We start from the raw sequence: 17,567 nt of genomic DNA on the forward strand, positions 1-17,567 counted from the left end.
GTTAAGAGCACCTCTTCAATTGAGAATACGTACAGAAAACAACAGCGTCGGAGATATTGTGAATGTTTGTCAACAGGCTGCAGGCAAAATGGAAATGCACCGTCATCGCTGGAAGTTACATCAAAATTACACAAATTCAATTCAGTCCATTTAAAAAGGAGATATACACAGTTTGTTTTTGTCTAGTTTCACTTGTTAACAAAGTACTCCAAATACACAACACTGCAAAAAGATAAATTAGGTAATTTAGTAGACTACATCTGGTGTGTTTACAAAGGTAGGTGTGAGGGTAACCAGGGTGAGGTTTTCCTGTTGTTCACGCTCTGCCAACATACGTACATATCTATACATACACATACATAGGTACACACCTGGTATGTAGTATGAACTTTGTAATACAGTGTCATTCAAACATGTTGCAGTTCTGACCACACCCGATTAATTATGTCACACTTGGTGTTTTGACTTCAGTTCAGTAAATTGAAAACACCTGTTGTGGCCCAGATTGCTTAAACATTTTAAATTGTTTGAAGCTGTGCAGCTGCAGCTTTACTCCGTGATTCAGTTTATGAATGACTCTTTCAGACAGAGTTTTCTGAAAGGAGGTTTGTTATGAAGCATCTGTCAACCTCCCCCCCGACTCAAATGTGTTTTTGTGCACATGCAACCAACTATGATCATTTAGAGTTACTCTAATAATTCTAATAACAATTTATCAAATGAGAACGTGAAACCAGTGTGACATTCGTCCCTTTCATTGAAAGGAGTGGCTCGTCGTGATGAACACCAAAATTCAAATAATCAGCTGCATCTGCACCTCGCCTCGGCTTTATGGAGCTTTATATTGAGTTTCAGCTCATTGCTTTCTGTCTGGTGGAAACTTTATTGTTTTGGTTCACTCTTAAAGTGTTGTTTTCAGCCACAGCAGGCAGCTGTTTTCAATAAAAAAAAAAGCTCCACTGCCCAGCACCAAATGGCAGACAGACTAGCTGGTGAACACAGTGGAGCATTTAGCAACTAAAGAGTCAGATATTTCCCTCAGGAGTTGGTAGAGACCAAAAGCAGAGCTAAAACAAGAGAAAGTATTGGACTTAGATTCATCAGGTGGCCAGAATCACAACTAAAGAGTGTCCAAAGCAGACTCAGCTGTATATGTCTAGTTTTATTATCCCCAAAGCAATCTGCCGTAGATTTCATCCCATGCCTTAACCCTGACTGATAGGGCATCATCTGCAGCATGCTTTGAAATAGGCCCTCAAGATAGAGAGCATTCATCACGAGTAGTCCTTCAGGCTAAGTACCTATTTGCTCCTTGTTCTCACAGAAATCCTGTGAGGATTTGAGGATATGAGGGCACTTGTTCTCTCCCTCTTTCTATTGCACGCACACACAAACACTCACACATAGTCACGGGTCCTTCCTCTCTCTTTGGCCAAGAAAAACTTCAATCGCCAGGCTTGATTTAAAATTCAATGACTTTTTCTCTGTGATTCCCTGTCCACCGATACGTGTTATACAGCACAAGCTTTATTTCAAGTTTCCTCTCTTATGAAAGCCTACATCAATGTTTTTCAATGTTTAACATAAAGCAGAAATTAGGAGAAAGTGGAACCTTTAATCAAAAGATTCAGTTTTCATTTTAAGTGAGAAAATTAGGTTCATGATTAGTTTCAGTTGCGGCCACATGCTCTGATTACATTACTATGATTACCTTCGAGTACTTGGTGATTGTAATGATGATGATGAGTTCTGTATTTTTAAAATACAGATTCAGAAACCCACTGTTCGTTTGTGTTGTTTAATGCACAATGTAATTGTGAAACAACACGTATCTACTTTGTTTTTTTTTCGTCACCTTATAAGATTTTACAACATCGGGTGCTGTGCAGTTTCTCACCTACAATAAACAGTGTTTTCTGAGTCATGGTGATAATTACCACGCCAAAGGACAGCCGGGGTTGTAATTGTGAACCACAAGAGGAAGAAAAAGGGAAATTACGTAAAGCAACATTTGGCTCAACTGTGTTGGTCCTTTTGATTTTTATTGGTCAAATTTAGCTGTCGGGCTTTGAGCAGATGTTAGTAATTATGGCACATGCGGTGACCGGGTACAATGATGCATGCATTTCCTGGATAAAGAAGAATTACTAACAGCAAACAGGATTAAGGTGCGTGTAATCTCAGTGAAAACAAAGAGACTTGCAAACACCTACTATTGTGCTTTACTTTACAGCACACATATATGAGGGCCTCTTAAAGGTCCAGTGTGTCAGATCAGGCTCCTCTGTTTTCAGAAAAAGGCATACATGGAATTTAATATTCATAACTTTGATTTCATGTGGATTAATCACCTGAAAATAAGAATATTTTTGTTTTGTTATCTAAAAATTAGCCTTTTATATCTACAGTGGGAGCGGGTCCTCTTCATGTTTAAACACTGTATTTCTACAGTAGCCTGGAACAGACAAACTAAATACTTGACCTTTCAAGTGTTTCTCCTTTATACTGGGAAGGCGATTACACTGCTAAATTCATCTAAAACTCATCTGCACATGCAGAGAAATTTAAAGCTTTACCATCCTGGCGACCAGTTGTAATTTGGTCTATTTATGTATTTGAAAACATGAACAACAAAAGCATGGGGCTAAGGAGGATCATTGTTACCTGTTTTGTAGAACTAACCAACCACCAAAATCGTGGTTCATAAGGGGCATACACCTAATTTCTCCTTTGTTTTGCTCTATATTTCAGAGCCGGCGACAGAATCTTATTGGCTGACGACTCTAATGATGACTGGTGGAAGGTAGGTACGAACGTATTTCACTTAAGTACCAGCATGGCTCATTTAAAACTTTTTAATATAATTAATATGCTAAACTCAAAGATGATGTTTGCAAGTTTCTTGTTGTCCAGTTTTCAGACAATGCGTGCTCTCCACAAAGCCCATGAAATGCCCTTTGAAGAAATGGATTGATAAATTACAGGAAGTCAAGCTGTAAATTATATGAACGAGGCAACAGGCCGCTTCAGGACATAAATGCATGACAGATAAATTAGGGAGAGAAAAGGGCCAAAACGTGACTGTATAGAGGCAGCCGGCTGCCATCAGACCATGAAGAAACTCATCATGCATTTTAACACTGTTGTTGTTCTCTGCAGCCTGTAGATAAACAGAGACATCTGGCCTGTTTGGTCTGTGAACAATGGATACTTTAATAAGTCAAGACACAGACATTAACACATGATTTAACATCTGCATACAGTGTACAGACTACTGTATGTGGAGACACACAGTGTATTTCTATAGAAGTAATCTATAATGAAACTTTATACTTTATGTCTTCTGTACTGCAACCAACAGAAACCCTGATGGATTTTATCTGATCATTTATAAAAACACTGGGTTTGTAATTCTTCTTATCCACTGTGCAGCCCTTTCATGTTTGGTTGTTATATTCTTTTCAGGGAGTAATTGAGGACAGGATCGGTTTCTTCCCAGCAGCGTTTGCTCATCTGCTCCGGGCTGGAGACCAAGTGTTCAGGTGTAACAGGACGTTCATCGGCTGTAAGGAACAAGGCCAGATCACGCTGAAGGAGGGACAGGTACTATACAAACCTCATTGTTGTGGCCACTTCAATCAGCAGAGATAAAGTGCACAGCAGTCCAAGATGCCTGATGCTGAAAGGTTTATTGAAGCTTGGCCAAGAAGAATGAAGGATTTATGAATACACTCGTCAGTTCTGAAGAAGCGGTCTTCTCTGCCTCTATGTTCATAAATGGTCATACTCTATTATTATCTGAATCTGTAGAGGCATCGTGTACCTATCTGTTGTGTCTAGGGAGTGAGGCAGTCCTATCCTCTGACCTTGGTTACGATAGGAATGATCAAAATGGTGCCTGCTTTTCTAAACACAAACATACAGCTGCTCTGTGTCTCGAGGAGAGACATCAGTGTCCACATAACAGTCTAAGATTAAACACTGTCCAATGCTACAATAGAAAATCCCATAATATTTAAGCAGTTTAAATAAAATGCAGTATAGTGAGGACAAAAACCTGATAACTCAAGTGTTGGCCCTCTCAGACACAACGTGGCAATGGCAGCACTCTGAAACTTAGTAAGTTATTTTCGATTGCTTGTGCCACACCACAGCACTTTTTCACCGCATCAAGAAAAGTACAACGGATAGCACACAGCGCCGACAGTGCACTTGAATTTTGGCTACAGATCGTGCGAAATCCATTAGCGAGCACACTGCATATCGGGTTGTGTCTGAAAAGGCCATAAGCCAGGATGGACAGGATGTTCTCCTTAAAACTGTTTATATCTTAGGTCAGACATTACGGGTTGTCTGTGTCAGTGTTTGCATCTGCAGCAACTCTTCTTCTTGTTATTATTGTTGTATCATTCAGGACATTTTTGGGTGTTGACCTTTTGGCAGCGGGTGTGTGAACATCTTCTTCAGCTGTGGAGACATCAGATCAGTAAACATTCAAATTAAAGTCAGTATGTGTGGAATGTATGTGATTATAGCGTCCATTACAAGTCACTATAATGGCATAAATGTTTGTTTGTGCAGAAATCCTAGTGAAAGTTGGTGCTTCTGTTGCTCACAGCCATTGGAGACTCGGTCCTTCTGAGGGCACACGGTTCTTAGTAATCAAGACCAAACCCGGGACCTTAGCCAGGGACCAGGTCCAAATTGCATTTAGGCTAATTGGCACAGTTCATCACAGGAGAAGAATGCATTTTTCTGACATGAAATGGACAAGTGCAGGGAAAAATGCCTGAAAAATGTCTAAAACGGTTTCTTTTTAATTCAACCACATTGCGCAGAGTCCAAAGAAATGTTTGAATTGTACATACAAAAGAAAAGAAAGAACGCATCCAAGAAAACTGTGCAAACCTTCTGTGAATAAAAGCCTTTCACGACCTGCAAGATGAACCAGAAAATTCCTGAAAATCAAGTGAATAAGAAGGGTCGTTTTCTCAGTTTATGATTGAGTGACTTATTGGAGATAAAAAAAACTTCCACTAGAGAGTACCGATATGATTGTTGTTGGGGTTAATTGTCTGCCCTCGGAGCCACAAAGACCAAATACGTGAAGACCAAACATTAGCTGTTGATCCCATGAACTTCATCGTCATCATGAGTTGGGGAAGCAATGACCTTTCCCTTCATGGAGATTAAAATTTCCACATTACACCTGTAACTAATTCATGATCACACCGCAGCCATTAGAGCACATCAGATTCACATTATCCAGCAATTCTTTAGCCATCTTATTACCCTCCTGCAGCTCCCACATCGCCTCTTACCTCCAGCGACTCTTCCCTTTCAGGCACTTAATCAAAAGAAAAGCTTGACTGCAGTTGGCAGACAGAGAATCCCTCTCAAGAGTTACCATTAAATTAGCATTTTGGCATAATGGATGTAGTTAGATCAAGCCCCCTTTTTTCCCACAATGCTTTCCAGGGCATGTTGGGAGGCTTAAAGAAAGCAACCCCCAGTGGAGATGAAACCACCGAGAACATGATGAGTCTGTGACCCGCTGCCTTTCTTTTCCAGTCGCATAAACCCAAGGGAAGATGTTGTAGAGTACTTAGAGCGAGCATGCAAACACAAATGTGTTCTTGTCTATTATGAGGGTCAATGAGTAAAATTAGGAGTTGGAAAGAAAAAACCTGAAATCCTCAAAACACCCCAGAGTTTCTCTCCTTGAAGGTACATGTTGACCAATATTTTAGGTTTAGGATCTCAGGACTCATCTCATAATCGTAGCAATATTATTATCATATTTGATCGTTGAACATTTCAAATCCATGGTACTCCTTCATACTTCTCAGAAAGTTTTCCACAAGATTTTGACCCCTGACTGTTGGGATTGGTTCAGAGAGCAGTAGTGAGGTCCAGCACTGATGTCCGGCAATTGGGATTGTCTCGTTCCAGTTCATCTCAAAAGTGTTGGATGGGATTGAGGTCAGGCCGGTCAAGTTTCTCCAAACCAAATTAGGAAAACCATTTCCCCTGTCATCACTTCACTTTGTGTTGAAACAGAAAAGGTCCTTCTCTCTTAACCTAACTTAAAAGCACACAATTGTCTAAAACAGTGACTCTCCCTGCCAAGTTTTTCAGAGTCATTCATTTCAGGTGTTTTGACATCAAAAAAGGTTTCCTACTCCTGCTCCAATGAAAAATATTTTAAGTTTTAAATCTAAAATAGTTACACACTACAGCAACAAATCTGAAAAACAAAAAATAAAAGTAAGGCGTTACAATGATGAGTACCTCCATGAGTCAATATGGATTTGTTGAATTGGACGGATGGCTGATCTTATATCCTATATCTTATATGCCTGCTGTGTCTTGTCAATGAGCCAGTGGAGCCTATTAAATCGTGTTTATTTAGTTTATGAATGCACTAAGACTGAAACCCTTTGTCTTGATTTGTGTTGCTGTGTAGGTTCTGAAAAGCACTATAGCTATAAAATTAATTTTGGTGTTCCCCATGGTTCAATTTTAGGTCCTACCTCTTTTTTTTAACCTTTACATGCAGCCACTTGGGCACGTCATCAGGAGACACAGCATACATTTTCATAGCATCTTAAAAACATGGTGAGAGTGCGACAGTTTCTCTCTCAGGCCAACACCTCTGTGTCACACTAATACACACCTTAATTACCTGCAGAATAGATTTTTCGTTTAGGTACAGGCTTATTGAACAGATGTCATTATTATTTTATGGGTATTCTGTCCAGATCTTTACACGTCTCTTGTGTTGTTCTGGACTATAAAAGTGTAAGAAAATATGCTATGTCAACTTATTCCAAGGGACATGCATGAGGCGACCCTGGTATATTCTTGTGAGGGGACCTCTGGTGTAAAACGTCATTGTAAAATGTAGATTTCCATAATTAGAACTTGGCCTAACCTAAATAATGAAAAACCGCCTCAGACCAAAGATGTATGTAAGTCGACAGAGGTGTCCATATACTTTTGGCCTTACAGTGTATGTTTAGTGGAAAAATGCCCCATTATGTATTTATTTAGTACAACTATGGCAAAGATCATATTGTGCCCCATCATCAGTCTCTGTATTTTCTCTGATTAAAGAAACCTTTTAATCTCTTTTTCACTCAGATTTGTGTGAGCAGCGAGGGTGAACGCAGCGGCTTCATCAGAGTAGCGAGTGGAAAGAAGAGAGGCTTTGTACCCTGCGACGTTCTGGAAATCATCTGAGACAGACACTCAGAGAAATGAAGAGAGAGAGATGGAGAGAGGGGAGAGGAAGGATCAGCCGCCTGGAGGTCAGAGGAGGACGAAACTAAGGCGTTCGCCTAGTCAGAAAATTGGAGTTTGGACCTTAAAGTGATGCTGGTTTTGTCAATGAGGACTCCACGTTGTTGTAGTCTCTGTACCTTCCTCACTCCCTGTCAACTCAGAGAGATGTTGTGACGACAGACTGTTTGTTGTTCGCAGGGAGACAGCAGATCTCTGTTTCACTGGATTTAATTTATAGAGCCGATGTGTGTGTGTTTCCCCCCTTAGTTTTATTCTGCTATGAGCTGTTTATTTTTCGAAAGTGGAACTGCCGACTGGCTGTTTAAGCCAAAGAAAATCAAATAAACACTTAGTACAATGATTATTTTTCAAGGTTTCAGTACATATAATGTCATTCCTTCTTCAAATAGTTTTGTTTCTCATGCTTTTTATGTTCCAAGAAGCAAAAGGTGAGCTTTTATGGATGATAAAATCCTTGATGTCAGAAGTTGATGAAGTTGAGAAAAAAAACATCATATACAATAAAATAAGAACATTCACTCACTTTGAAGCCTCAAAATCTATCAAACACTTCCTGTATAACCTCTAGCGTATGACAGAACTACAAAACATGTGAAAGAGAAAAAGACGTGGTATCTTCAGAGACGTTTGACACAATCAAAGACTTCAGAAAATTCCCAGTGGTCTTTCAGAAATATTATCCTTGCACTCCTCAGCTTTTTAGTGTCTCACTCATTCAATCCAGGCGATGATAGATGACAATAAAAATGTACATTTTTATCATCACTAGAATAAAAAAAATATTAAATTCCATGTTTCACCGGACACAAAGCTAGTTATTTATCAAAACTTTACATCATCTCTATGTTGCAGAATCTGTTAGATCTATCTTTTAAGGCTTAAAGTTTGTTCTTTAATTTTCTTTTTGGTTGTTTTCACGACTTCATTATAAAATCAGAGGTGAATGAGAAGGTACCGCTACGATATAATCAGGACATTCATGATTTGATGATCATGTGAATTCATGACCTCGTCTGTAAGACAACGAAACATGTAAGAAAATGATACGTTTCTGGTTAGCGTGTTAACTTGAAATGTAATCACTCTTGTGTAGTTTACCTCTGTTCTCAGCACAGACGATCCTGGACAGCACTTCTCGTTCAGATTATAGTCGAGTGCGTTTATGGAAAGGTGTTACATCATAGTAGATATAGTATATCTCTTAAAGGTTGTTCTGCACTGAAACTTGGCTTTACTGAATATCCAAGAACTCTATATTGTACATACTGTACATACAAGATTAAAATCTTCTTTATCACAACAAACAAATGTGTATTTTTGTGGTGTCTCACACGTGTTACACTGTAAAACTGCAAAACCATGACAGTACAAGACCCTAACATATGGTAAAAGTAAAAGACTGTACAATATACTGAATTCAGTAAATGTCATATTTCATGTCAAGCTTTTTTTCTTACAACATTTTAAGGGAATTTATAGAGAATGAAGTAATATTTTATAATAGACTAGATAATTTTATAGTAAAACGCTGTCATTTTTCATGGCAAAACTTTATTTTGGTGTTTACAATTACGTATATTGACAGCAACATTTCTTTATTTACACAGTAAAATAGGAGATAAAATGCCCACCTTAAACGTGACATCAACAGAACTAATATCCCATTACCGTCATAGCAGAAACATACTGTAAAAATTGGCCATAAAAACAAGTTGTCTTTTTTCCTCTTAGTTAATAAGCTCATCATTCGCTCAAGTGGGCCCCCAAAAAGATTATGCACCATGCAATTATACATATTATGACATGAAAAACAACTGGATTGTGACTTAAGTTATTCAGAGTGTGTCAAGAAACCAAATCCATTTTTCACAGCAAGAAATTGAACAGAAGAGACGCAAAACATTTTGTTATTAAGTGCAGAGACGCCTTTAAAGTTTTATGAATCAGTTTTCACCTCATGCTAAGTTTTATACTTCACGATATTTGAACTAAAAGTCAAACAAATAGCGGAAAATCAAAAGGAAATTGTCCAACAAGTCTTTAACAACACAACTGTGCAGGACTCTTTGTTGATTTTTACCTCAATTAAAGAACCATTATGAAATAATAATGCTGTAAAATTTCCTTTGATATTAAAATCCTGTATGCTGGTACACGACCGTACAAAGCATTATATATGCATCAGAGTCCTCCTGATGCAAGAAGACTGCAATGCGTCCAAAACATAAAAGTTTAAACAAAATGACATCAAGCATATTCTTTGAATGCTGTCAGTGTGCTGTGATTGTGCTCTAATTTCACTACGATTAACAAATATAGTCATTCAAGAGATAGTTTAAAGTCCTTGTTGAAATAAATAATTTAAAATTTGTTCCAGACAATCTCAAAATTAAGAAAAAAATGTAATATCTACCAAAATATTGCTCTGTTTGAGGTTTTGACCTTGTCAAGCCAAACTTTGATGACAAAAATGGATGAAAATGTTCTTAAAGTGTTGCACTGGGTGACTCCATGTGTGTAGAAATTAAAAAATCTGTCAATCAAGCTTGTACATCTACAGCTCTGTGACTACTAAACAAACTCTATGTATTGTTACAGGCTCTAAACAGGAGATCATTAACTATGGCTTTGTACTGTCACAAATGTATGTAACGTCAGTGTAAGTAAGTAACGTATTAAGTCAGTTTGGTGAAATGAATGTTAAACATGTTAAATTAAAGTTTAACTTGTGCGTCTATGACCTTAAATCTGTAAACTCTTTCTTCCAGGCCACTTTCTCATCGATCCATCTTACACTTCAGTAAGCATTGCTGATTTACCTGATCTGATCTACCTGACTATCTGAGCAGACAATCTGCACACCCCGCAGTCCAACACGAGGGATATTGTTTCACTGCAGAGTCAGATGTCACAGCAGCTCCATTAACCGACTGCACACGTGTGTAAATTGCTGCTGGAGGCGAAGGCTATCTATAGAAGTTGAGACAAACACAAACACTTTGCTATTTCAGTGTCTTCCCATTTTCTTGCTCTGTGTCTGTGTAATGACACACACCAGGCCATCACTGCAGGACGCCAGCCCGGCTCAGATATTTGACTCCAGCACCACCTATTGGATTATTGGAGTAACAGCAACATCTGGTTATTGACATGTCAATTCTTGGATGGTCCAGTGCAACCAGAGGTGCCGGGGCCCCATGAGAAGATATCACACTGTGCCTCACAACCACAAGACATCATGCCAACCCTGCACAGCTGTAACAACACCTCCAGAATCCAGTCGACCCCTTTAAATACCTAGACCTTTACCCTAAGTAATTAGTAATATATATATATTCACAATAATACAAAAAAAGCAACTGATGTTCTGCAATTCAACCGTCAACTGGCATCATTCAACGCAACACAATGCTACCTGCTCACCTTCTTGAGTGGGAATACACACCTGAATGTCTGATCGCCCGCAAATGACCGAAACTCGCAGCTCTTATTATTCGCTTGCCTTAATGCTTGCATTTTTACACTTAATATTCTATATTGCTATATATATTGCTATATGATATGCTATATTATATCTTAGTAAAGGTAGGCTTTAGTTTGAACAGGTCCCCTGTTCAGTCACAGGCCCTTAAAATCATCAACATCCACATTTCACCCCCATACTGTGCCCATAAGTGAAACTACCACTGAACTAGTGAGGGCGGGAATCCATCACACTCATTTTTACACTTCAATGCATGAGGTGAAGTTGTGTGATCGAAAGTGGTCAAAAGTTTTTTATGCATAGCTGTTAGACAAAAAAAAAAAATGTTATGAAGTCTTAAAAACAAGAATAATGCTTCTGAAAGTTTGATTTCTTCTTTTTCATTCATTACTCTATGTGAAAGCTCAACTTAAAGCTGCACTAATCAATATTTTCATAGGAACAATTGGGCCAAATGACCCTCAGATTATTATCACCTAGTTCCTCCCGGCTGTATAGAACTCTGCAACGTCCTCCACCTCATTGTTTCGGTTTTTACTCTCCAGTCTCATCAGTGCTGTTTCCAGCTTCAGTAGGCAGAAAATACTCTGTGCAATACCTCTAAAAAAACCCCACTGTGCATTACCTGCCCAGCCCCAAACAGCAGGCTGACACAGTTAGCGACTAGCTAATGAACACAGTTGAGCAATTAACAGCTAAAGAGAGACATTTCCCTCAGGAATGGGTGGAAAAAGCAAGTGACTGCAGACAGTCTAAATAAGCTCTAATGTGGCTCCATAACTGCTGGATTAGTTCACCATTACAACTGTGTAAGGTGATAATATGTTAATGTTTTGTTTAAAAGAAAAGCAGTAAATGTAGGTTTAGGTCAGAACTTCTATTTCCCATTTTGAAATCCATCAAATGGTCAAAGAAATTCATTTTGACCAGGAACAGGAAACCTTTAATGCAAAGAAACATGCATGTATATAATTAACCATGATGTGCTCCTTTCTAAACATTTGAATGTTAATGTCCACATATTTATCTAACAAGGTTCAGGGTGTTAAAGATGCACACGCAACATATGGTGCACAAAGGGTGTTCCTTTTCTTAGGTTACACGAGGTCACTGATTTCAACGGTGTGGTGACCAGGGTCGAAGAGACCTAATGTTTTCTCCCTAAACATAATAGATAGCTTGCCATTGACGTTTCATTAACATAAACAGACAACAGTGTCTGCAGACTAGAATGTGCTGAGGGTAACACGGTGTTATCTGTAGAGGTTTAAAATCTGACCACCAGCATGAGATCGGCAGAATGTGAGACCGACTCTTTTGATGTACTTTAAATATCTTGGTCTAATAATAGTGAGTTATGGATCATCACTGTAGGATACAGGAGACATTTCTTCACCTAAGCTTTAAAAAATATTAAAGTCTTATTAAATTTGTTTTTGTGTTTTTGGACCCTCCTCCATTATGTGACTTTGGGAGAACTCTATTAGATCTACAAAAGTATCCTCTATAAGTGATTACACTATACCTGTTCATCACACTGCCTTATGACAGTCTGCTTTCAGTGTGAATGAACTCAGTGAACAACTTACCCGACGACAGAAATAGTCGTATCTGTATCAGTCAAACTGAAAAAGCTCAGCTCAACTCTGTAACCACTGACTTTATTTTATTAACTTTGCATGTTCTTCTAATTGTCTGACATACATATGGTATTGACACAATGTGTGTGTGTGTCAGATCTCAATCTTATGCACGGTACCGTAAATATTAATAAAGTAAAATAAAAAGTTCCATTGAAAAAGGGACACACAGTACATATCTATCTATTTATTGGATGGTTTACATTGCAAATACAATGCACATGTGCACAGTTCGTCTCTTTCAGAGATACTGGATTGTTTAAAGACATACATGCATATATTGTGGTGTGACAGTGTGAAGGGAGGGGAAACCATAGTTAGTGGTGATGATGTGTTGCACTCTCAACAGAAAATAAATGAAGAAGTGGCAAATAAAAACAGAACAAACTTTCAGCCATGAATGCTGAAATATTTTGGTGAATCCCCTCCTGTGAACCGGCAAGATGATTCACAGTCACATGGATTACTATTCGAACAGTTCAAATATCTCTGAAGGCTTTATGACTGTTCAGTTTTGGAGAAACAGTTAAAGTCAGATTAAATGCAGAGGTTTGCTGATGTCATTGTTTTGTCATTTTTTGTTGCTGTCTTCACACATCTGCACAGAGTGACACCTACGAGCAACAACAACAGCATCACAGTTATTGTAAAGTTGGGAGGGTTTGCACATGAAGCACTTGTTTAGGTGGAGTGCAACTTAATTTTATGCTTCGCCAATGGAAAAGGCTCAACACTTCAAACTGATCACTTCACATAGCATGCAGGATACTGGTGCTTTTGTGGTGCATTATTCGGTTTCAGTGATAATCACATGCAGCTGCAGTGCAATCTGATCACAGCACAATTTTGCATGAGCGTCCGAGCAGCACCTGATAACAAAACCACAAATTTAATATATGACACTTTAACTTGCAAACAACTTTGTATTGGTCATATTAAACTTGTTATAACATGTTATATTGTGCATGACAACAATACAGACGTATTAATAATATACAAACATGCATATCCATATATTCCTTAACGTAAACTAGCATGTATGCACGGCCTGCACACATAAACAGGACCAAAATCCATACACGAATATTCATTGCATGCACACATACTTAGATCTGCATGTACACATGCACTCACACATATACAGGTGACAAATTCAGCAGTTTGCCATCAACAAGATACATTTAAATGATTTATTTAACTAATCGAAAAGACTGTGAGTAAAGTGTAAACTCTTGTGGTCTGTTGCTGCATTGTGGGCAATTCTATAGAGAGTAGGAGGGAGACGGAGGGGTGCAGAATATGAGAGTGAAAAAGGAGATGAGGGTTAGGTGGTTGAAGTGTGGTTCTTCTCTTGAAACTCTGCTGTATAAAGTGTCTTAGTGTTTGGCGTTGGGCTTCCACGTGCCCTCAGTCTCTGTCTCTGCTAGAGGGGTGAACACCATTCAGACCAACAAAATACATTCCATTATTTGGTGTTTTCATGATGCCGGTGGAGAACGCTGTACTAACAAGTCTACAATAGTGTTTAACTGAGTTCAGATATGGCGACTGCAAAGGTCAAAGCATGACACATCATACTCATCAAACTCCTCGTGCCCCTGTCATCTCATCAAGAGACCTCTCAGGGTAGAAATGTTTCTTCTTCAGATATAGGTGATCACTCAGAACAACATAGTATTGATTTGCAGTTACTCTTTCCTCTAAGGGAACAAGAGGACCCAAACCAAGCCAGCAAGGTAACAGAGCCACCAGAGCACCCCCAGTTATCTTGGTGTAAGTCTACTCAGCATTTGTATACACGCCACAGAGCATGATTGGATGGTAATCTCTTAATTGTACCATGCAGTGGACCTGTGTGAAACCATCTTCATTTATTATGTTTCTCCACTCACTTATTCAGGTTTTTCCTTTAATTTTTAATCCACCTGTATATCTAAATGTCAACAATGTTAAAGGTTTTTATAAGCTCATGTATGTAACTTTGACAAATATGTTTTGCATTACTTCTCAGAAGTATAATACACACAGACCAGGGGGCTGCTATGAACATTGTAGTGGAGTTTTGTCTTTTACTTTTCATTGACAATAATCACAATAATTCACAGCTTGAACTGCAACCAACTTTATAGTTAGAGAACCGTCTCAGATCTAAGAAAAGAAAAAAGATTTATACAGTTATACAGTTAAATATATACAGTATCTAACAATATATGAATATAACTGTTTTGTTAAATAGCACAGTTTTAAGTGTTACAACTACACACATTTTTCTTCAAATGTGCAGGCACGGCTCTTGTGGTCCCCTGAAGTGGTCATGCATGTGGTTGAGAAGCAAATAGCAGAAGCTGTTAAAAAGTATATAAAGCAGCAGAAAGAGCAGCTGAATACAGCGCCAAAGAAACAGCCATGAGTCCGGCCTTTACTTTCACTTTCCTCCTGCAAGTAAGATAGTAACATTATTACCCCCATGTGTCTGGCAATAAAGGAAGACTTACCTTTCATTTTATTTTCAGCTGTGGTGAAGTCTCTGAAGGATGAAGCTGAAGAGGAGGAGGATTTTCCATCCCACGTGAACCAGGAGAGAGCTGACCATAATACAGAGGAGGTAAGAGCCACACAAACAACCTGAAGACGCTGATACTTAAATTAATAAGTGAAACTTTCTCACCAAACTTGTTTTGTATCAGGTATTGCAGGATGGAGGTTTGCAAGATGTCTGTAATGGCTGTAAGACACTTGTCACCAAAGTGAAGAAGAAGATGGGCAATAAAACCCCTGAGGTAACAAATACAAAATATTGTTTTATATTTAGAGCCTCAGCACAGTGTAAGCAAACTAAGCCTCTCCTTAAGGCTCTTTGACCACTTGAAGAGCCCCCCCATTTTCACGTTTTGCTTTCATTCATTGATTTAGTTGGATGTTTACAGGGACATAATACCAAATTGGGGGTGTTAGTAAATGCGTATGTTCCTCAAGAATAACAGTTACTGTAAATGATCAAATATCAATTAATAATCCACTGAATCATTGAATGTAAAAACACAGTTTGATCTGTCAAATGTTTTATATGATTTAATTAGAAGGACAAAATTGCAAAGCTGCTGGACGAAGTCTGCAAAGAAGAGAAATCTGAATCGGTGGCGGCCGCCTGCAAGACGATCACTGGGAAGAACAAAAACAAAGTGAGTGAGGCCATAGCTGGTGGTGACGATCCCAAATCTGTGTGCAAAAAAGTGAAACTCTGCACGAAAAAACCACATCCCCGTCTATAGACACTAGAGATGATGTATTTCTGCCAGATTGCGTCTGTAGTAAAAAGTGTACATGTGATGCTTTGTTTTGATTATAACATTTCCATGTGCATGCTCCTCTGTTCTTGCCTTTCAATAAACAAGTATTTTTATTCCTCTCATTTCTTTAAACACGACTTCAAATGCATTTAAAGTCAATACAGCTTCATGCGTTGCTTTTAAATGGCAAAAATAAACTACCATGAAATATATCACTAAACTGAAAAGGGCACTGAGCTCAGAGAGTTACTGTTCTGTAATATTTAATGATGAATTAATAATAAGAATAAACTTACATTTAAAGTTGCAGTTGGATGGAAATACTTAAAGGTCAAACGTTAAACCGTCAAAGTGTTGGGAATGTTCTAGGTCATCCCACACAACACTGACTCACAGCACACACCAGTGTACTATCTCTGTCTGTCAAAGCACTTTGTAAACACTTAAAAGGTGTTATATAAATAAACGTATTATTCCGTTAAAAAAATGTTTGCTGCCATTTGTACTCCTAAATGCCATAAGAATTATTTATATATTTTTAAGATGTGTGGGCTTTTTATGCCTTTAATGATAGGACAGCTGAAGATAGACAGGAAGCAGGGGGCAGAGACACGCAGTAAATGGCCGTTCAATGCGGGATTCGAACCGGGGCCGGCTGCAGCGAGGACTATAGCCTCCACACACGGGGCGGCTGCTTCCCCCACTATGCTACCGACCGCCGCAGAATTATTTATATTTTATAGCTTAGCTGGCTTCATAGTTTCATTTGCTAGTGCCTGAAGACTCATGACACATTTCTTCTTCCATCGTTGTTCTCAATAAAACCAAACTTGAGGTAACTGTCATCATATTTTAGCAAGTTTAGCCGGTTTGGCCTTTGGATCACTTATTGGTTGACGTAGTGGTTCCCATGCATAGTTATGCACTTTTTAAATGATACGCCATAACTTTATTAATTTATTGCTTTTTTTTTTTTATGGACTCCCAACCTACGACTCGTGGACACCAGTTTGAGAATCATAGGTCTAGATTATTAGACATTTGATATCAGATGATGTTGATTAATAGAAGGTCGAAACACTGCACCTCACTTACAGCTAAAAGACAGTTACCAGTTGCTGGGTATAAACACTGGTCACATGATTTCTCAATCCTCACACTTTGTAGCTAAAGAGTTAAGATGACTGAATCACTCACAGGCTGTCATTATGTACAGTGTGTTAAACAGGTTTTCTGTGCAGACAGGACAAAGTCTGAACATCATCCCACAACACATGGTTTGTGAGACTTCAATTGAGCCTAAAACTGGCCCCGGAGATGGGTAGCCAGCTGGTATTGGTTGATACCATTGATATTCATCCTTACTCTTATAGTCAGTACTATTAGCTAACAGTCTATTTTAGCTGCCAAAGTATCAGTAGATGAACTGTCTTTGTAGTCTTCAGTAAACTTGCAGTATATGTGTGAAAGCACCTCAGCTAAGAACTCTATCCTCTCCCAGATTTCTAGGCAGACTTTCTATTTTAATAAAGTTTGTTGATTTATCCTGTAGGATCCACTGTCTTTGAACATTGTGTAGATGCAGCTACTTGCCACCCCTAAAATTAAGTATTAATGTTAATTCATTTGTCACACTTGGTGATTGCACTGGGAGTTTTTTGGGGGGCACAAATAAGTGTTTTATTTAGGGCCTTAAAAGTCAGACCCGGCTCTGGCTCATGGCTTGCGTTCAGGACTTTGCATCATCAAACCACAGAAATAAGTAACGATCTGAACTTTATTTGTGACGCCCCAAAAGATTAAAAAAGAAAAGTCCAGTTTCAGTTATCCATATGAGGATCGTTCACA

At 38.6% G+C, this 17,567-nt stretch overlaps 1 protein-coding gene across 3 annotated transcripts in view; it reads left to right on the forward strand.

Annotated features, from left to right (window-relative positions):
* stac (SH3 and cysteine rich domain) overlaps positions 1–8,609 on the forward strand; it is a 32,791-nt gene extending 24,182 nt beyond the window's left edge. For 2 of the 3 annotated variants that reach the window (XM_027275238.1, XM_027275239.1), the window contains 3 exons: positions 2,752–2,803; positions 3,466–3,603; positions 7,144–8,609. In XM_027275238.1, coding sequence (XP_027131039.1) covers positions 2,752–2,803; positions 3,466–3,603; positions 7,144–7,242 — 289 coding nt within the window. In that variant the 3' untranslated portion in view covers positions 7,243–8,609. Of the gene's footprint in view, positions 1–2,751; positions 2,808–3,465; positions 3,604–7,143 lie in introns of those variants that run through there. The other variant, XM_027275240.1, reaches the window with a different exon arrangement.
* Positions 8,610–17,567: the final 8,958 nt, after the last annotated feature.

The sequence above is a fragment of the Larimichthys crocea genome, chromosome XXIV, assembly GCF_000972845.2.
Source record: "Larimichthys crocea isolate SSNF chromosome XXIV, L_crocea_2.0, whole genome shotgun sequence".
In the NCBI taxonomy this organism is placed as follows: domain Eukaryota; kingdom Metazoa; phylum Chordata; class Actinopteri; family Sciaenidae; genus Larimichthys; species Larimichthys crocea.